Consider the following 5449-nt stretch of genomic DNA (forward strand, 5'->3'; position numbering starts at 1 on the left):
AGAAGCTAACCTTTGGTTACTTCTTTGTCTAACCTACACGCTCTTCAGCCTCTAACCTAATTCCTCACTTCTCTGGAAGTTTATCTCCTGTTCTAGTTCATCCTGAGAACAGGGATACAGAACTGTCAGTGGAAATAACCCCCAGCAATTGGACGTGGAGTGCACGCTTGTAATCCCAGCATTGAGAGGCTGAGACAGGAGGATCATGGTTTGCGGCCAGCCTCAGCTAATTAGTGAGGCTCTCTGCAACTTATTGAGACCCTGTTTCAAAATAAAGAATAAAAAATAGGGCTAGGGGATGGGCATGGTGGTGCAAACACTTCACTTGTAATCCCAGTACTTAGGAGGCTGGGGCAGGAGGATCACAGTTTGTGGAACTCTGAAACCCTGCTTCAAAGTAAAGAATAAGCCCAGCATGGTGGTGCATGCTTGTAATCCCAGTACTTATTGAGGGTGAGACAGGAGGATTGCACAGGTTTGGAGCCAGCCTCAGCTACTTAGTGAGACCCTATTTCAAAATAAAGTATAAAATAGGTTGGCGGCATAGCCCGGAGGTAGAGGCCCCTGGGTTCTATCCCAAGGACCACCAAAAAAAAAAAAAAAAAAAAATAGGGCTTGGGGTAGAGCTCAGAGGTAGAATGCCCCTGGGTTCCATCCCCAGTACTGGGGGAAAAAAATAGCCCCCAGCTTTCCCTTTAGCACCACTCCTACCCTTTGGGCCTCTACATCCTGGGACAGAGGTTGTGAAGTTGGCCCTGGAGGGGTGGGTGGAGACTTAGTGTCTGGCTGCGCAGCCTCTTCCCAGCCGCTGCCTGGAAGCAGAGCCCTCGGCTGCTGTCATTTGGATCATTTGGAGCTGTAACTCCTGAATTTTCCTCTTGATCAATTACTGCCTCCTCTCCCTCCCCGGACGCCCAGCCTCAGTCATTCATTCATCAAACTTATTGAGCGCCCAGTGTGTGTTGGCTCTGGGGATGCAGAGATGATTTGTCAAGGAGTTTAAGAGCCTCCTCCCCCACCCCATCCTCTAGTCCAGCCTCTTTCCTTTCTGTGTGGTGGTTTGTATAAGCCCCCCTGCAGTTTGATTTTGGAAAACTCTTTAAGACCTTAAGGACCTATGCAGTCGAGCTGGATGGCCTTTGGTAAGTCAGTGATATCCTACACACACACACACACACACACACACACACACACATGCAGATCTAGCTTTCCTTGCTCATAAAAGGGTGCAGGAAGCCCTGGGCCCTGAGAAATCACAAGGACGGATGAGTGGAATTCAGCTTGGAGAGATGTAAATAGTACTCAGCACTGACAATAATACAGAACACTGAACGGGCACCAGGGACTAAGCCACTAAGCCTAGGCTGAGCCTGTTACCCTGCCCTCAAAGACTTTGGCGGCCCTTCCCCCAGCCCCAGCCCGGCCCCTTCCAGACATCATTTAAAAGGACCTTTTTTGTAGATTTGGTTGCTGTATCTCGGTACCATGGTGATGAGTGCCATAGAGATAGGAACTGGCTTTTATTGGCTTGTCTCTTCATTCCAGGGTTCTTTCCCTACCCCTTTCCCTACCCCCATTAAGCTCCCAGGTCAGCAAGCCCAGGAGAGAAGGAGGCAGGGTCCTGGTAAATAGACCCAAAGATCATGAAACCTGCTCCCACTCCCTCCCTCTCAGTCATCTTTCTCCGTCTTCCCTCCTCCCTCCCATTATCAACAGCAATTGTATTCAAACCCAGTAATTACAGTAAAGCAACAATAATTATCATTTATTTGGGTTGTTTTTCTAGCATGTTAACTTCCCAAAGCATTTCTAACTTTGTTTTCACAGCAGTAACTGGGGATAAAGTGTACCCATTTTACAACTGAGGAAGATGAAATTCAGACAGGATCCTGTCATGGGCAGATTAGATTTCCAATTCAGATTTTGGTAGGTAGCTGTATTACCTCAGGAAGGCAGTCTCTATCTTCAAGAAGCCCTCAGTCTAACAGAGGAGCCCCCCCCTCCAAATATCCAAGAGTGGAGAAATCCCTCTGAGGAACTTAGAGGCTGTCCCACAGTTTGATTCTTCTGGGAAGCCTGTCCCTCCTCCCTAGGGCTCCCTGGTATGTGAAGCTGGGCATCCCTGAGGTCCCTTGGTCAGTCCAAGCAGAATGGCTGCCTGGGCTCCAGTTCCCTTTCTTATAAGGGTCTGGAGGCCCAGGACTCTCACTGGGCCCAGCTGGGTGAGTGGAGGGGAGACCATCTATAAAATCCCTGTCTCCTGCTCTGCCCCCATTAAGAGATGGGGAGAACTAGAGGGAGTGAACCAAACAGATTTTCTCTATAAATGTGGAAGATGTGCCCATGATTCCAGCTACTTGGGAGGCTCCGGTGGGAGGATCTTGAGTTCAAGGCCAACCATCTCAAAAGAAAGAAAGAGAAAGAAATGTAATTCCAAGGATAGTGATTGGCATGCCCTTCTCCCTCCACCTGCCCCCGCCCCAGTTAGGAGGAGGCCAAGCCCTCCAATCCCCCTTACAACCACCACCAGGGAAGCCCTCAGTCAGGTCACAAGTCTGCTGGCCTCAGGGCTCCTGCCCAGGGCCCCAGGCTATGGCTTCTCACACACTCACTTCTGCATCCCCTGAACTGGACTGGGATTCCTTCTTCTGGGGCTCTGCCCCGACTACTTTCTCCACCTCTGTGGTGCCCATGAGGATGGCCACCCGCTGTGCCAGGGTTTTGGTGTCCGGGAACAGGATAAAGTTGTAGATCAGTGAAGCCAGGACAGCCCCTGTCAGGGGCCCCACCCAGAAGATCTGAGGAAACAGAAGTAGGCATCCCACCCATGAGCTACCAGGATCGCAGGACCCTACTTCCCTAGTGCTGCCCTGACCACCCAGAAACTCAAACTCCCTATGAGGTTCTAAATTGAGAACCACAAATCCTGCCTCCCAAGCTGGAAAGGTGAGGGGACCTTGCCTTCCAGGCTACACAGTCATCGCTGGCTCCCGAGGACAGGCTCCTCACCCATTCCTGCCTCTTCCCTCTCACCTCTCCTGTTTTAGCCAAGTCTTTGTTACTACTTTTCTGCCTCTGCTGCTGTGTATCTATTTCTGTTTATCTTTTTCCTTATTCAAGTTTGAAAACTGGTCCAGCTGGAGAAGGTGAAGGAGGGAACAGCAGAGCATAAAGCATGGGCTGAGGCATGCTCCTGCTCTGGTCCTTCTCTCACCAGCCCGCTGGGTCCCTTGGGCTGTTGGAGAAGAGAGGAAAGGAAGCAGGATGCAGAGCTCTCCTGCTGGCCTTCCAGGCTTAGGGGAACTGCCAGGGACCGTCAGGCTGCCTCTGCTCAGGCCTCTCCCTTCCCCAGCTGCTGGCAGAAGGTCTCACCCAGTGGACTGTGAACTTCCCGATGATGACGGCAGGACCGAAGGAGCGGGCAGGGTTCATGGAGCAGCCGGTAAAGTAGATCTGGAGAACAAGTGTCCAGGCAGGGCCTGAGGAGGCAGCCTGGGGAGGGCAGTTCCCTCTGCCCTGGCTTAGCTCTAGCCTGGGCCTGGAGCACAGGGTACCACCATGGTTCCAAGGCAAGGGGGTTGGGAAGGGGAGACACTTCCTTGCCTTGGGGCCCTGCAGCTTCCCCAGGACGTGACCCAGTGTATGCATGTGCACACATCCCCTTTGTCCCTTACCCCAATGAGGTGGCCCAGTGCCACAGAGGTCCCAATCATGGCTGCAGGGGAGCCCAAAGCCTGACGGTTGTCCGTGGAAGCAAAGATACAGAGCACCAGCTGCAGGGTCAGAATCAGTTCAACTGCCACCGCCTGGCCAGTCGAGGTGCTGTTTTGGACCTTGGCAGAGGGTGTTACACTGGAGTGGACATGGGCTTTGCCTGAAGGACAGCGAACCCCAACTCTAGCAGCTAAGAGATCTGCTCAGGGGGGTCGTATTGCCCCGGGTACCTCTCCCACTCCACCAGGTGATTGGGGCCAGTGGCTATGGAGGGTGCAGGAGCCCAGGCCTGGGAGGAAAGGGAAAACTTGAGGTGCTGGGGGTGCATGTTTGAGGACAGACGGGGAGACCACTGCTGGGAAGGAGTGGAGGGAGGAGATTTGGGGAAGTAGGTGGACAAGATGGTAGGGGAGTGGGGTGGTGGGAGTAAGGTAGGCCTCAGGCGTGGAAGGGACCTGGGGAAAATGAAGGAGCAGAGGGCACAGGGTGGTGCTGGGGAGGGAAACGAGTGTGTGAGATGCAGGATCCCTTTACACACAGCCTCTGCCTCCCTCGGCTGTGCCCCTTTGATGCCTGCTTCTCCAAATCCTTCCTCCTCGTGTAGCTTCTCCCTTCTCCATCTGTTCCTCACACCACAAACCCATTCCTGTTCAGCCTAGATAAAGCTGCCATCTGATTCCTGTAGGTCCCAGACAGCTCTGAGCAGGTGTGGCGCATGAGGCCACACTTCTTCCTCTGTCCCTTCTCTTCCCGTCTGGACCTCCCCCTTACTACTGGCTAGGACTCTCCTCCTGGCCCCGTCAGGTGCCTCTGCCCCATGCCCCCCTTGCACCTACCACATTGATTCCAAGGGTCCCTCGAATGTCTCCTGGGGTGACCCCATACAGCAGAGCAGCCCCCACGGTGGCCCCTGCCAGCTGGGCAGCTATATAGGCCATAGCCCGCGGCAGAGAGATTTGGGATCCCACTAGGAAGGCCAGGGTCACGGCAGGGTTGGCGTGGGCCCCACTGGCCTTCCAGGTGACCTGCACAGCCATGGCTGTGGCCAGGTTGAAGGTGATAGCGATCTGCAGCACGGAGGGAAGTGCCGAGGGCCAGCGCAGGACTGAGCCCACCCCGAAGAATACATACAGCCCGGTGGCCAGGAACTCAGCAAACAGCGCCCTGCTGACGGCTTTCCAGAGCCTGCCCAGCAGTGTGTTGGCCCAGCCGCCCACGCCCGGCTCCATGTGCTGCTGCCTGCGCCTAGCCAGCCGTCTCCTCTGCTCCTCTTGTCTGTGGTCCCTGCCTTCCCTGGTCTCTTGCTGACTCTGGCGGTCTCTGTAGAGGCTCTGCTGCCCCTCCTGCCGCTCCTCCACCACACCGCGCTGCCCAAGGACCGAGCTGGTCAGACTGGCAGGTAGGGTTATGCCTGTCTGGGTGGGTGGGAGGCACCAGGTGATGCTCATGTGCCTGCTCCACCCTGGCTCACCTGACAGGAGGGGGCAAGGTAGATGAGGGGCGTCCCAGGGCACTGAGCTGGAACCTCCCGGGAAGCTTTCCATGCCACCGCCAGCCTGACTCGCACTGCTGACCGAGCTCTAGCCTAAGGGCTGCACGCACCGGGGCAGCTGTGGTCAGGTCCCTGGTGTCTGCTTAGAGTGAGAACACTCCGCTCCCCAGGCCCAAGGCCTGCCTCAGGGGTTCCTGTGCTTCTGCAGGGGCTCCTGCTCGCCTAGCCCTCTGTCTCTACGCT

The 5449-nt window shown here is 55.0% G+C and overlaps 1 protein-coding gene across 1 annotated transcript; it reads right to left on the reverse strand.

Annotated features, from left to right (window-relative positions):
- Positions 1 to 2600: 2600 nt before the first annotated feature.
- AQP6 (aquaporin 6) lies at positions 2601 to 4943 on the reverse strand (the record flags this gene model as incomplete). The annotated part of the gene is made up of 4 exons (XM_080706597.1): positions 2601 to 2798; positions 3373 to 3453; positions 3675 to 3833; positions 4551 to 4943. 4 exons carry the CDS (start codon positions 4941 to 4943, stop codon positions 2601 to 2603), a joined length of 831 nt encoding a protein of 276 aa, XP_080562723.1.
- Positions 4944 to 5449: the final 506 nt, after the last annotated feature.

The sequence above is a fragment of the Muscardinus avellanarius genome, assembly GCF_963383645.1.
Source record: "Muscardinus avellanarius genome assembly, chromosome: 11".
NCBI classification, from domain to species: Eukaryota; Metazoa; Chordata; class Mammalia; order Rodentia; family Gliridae; genus Muscardinus; species Muscardinus avellanarius.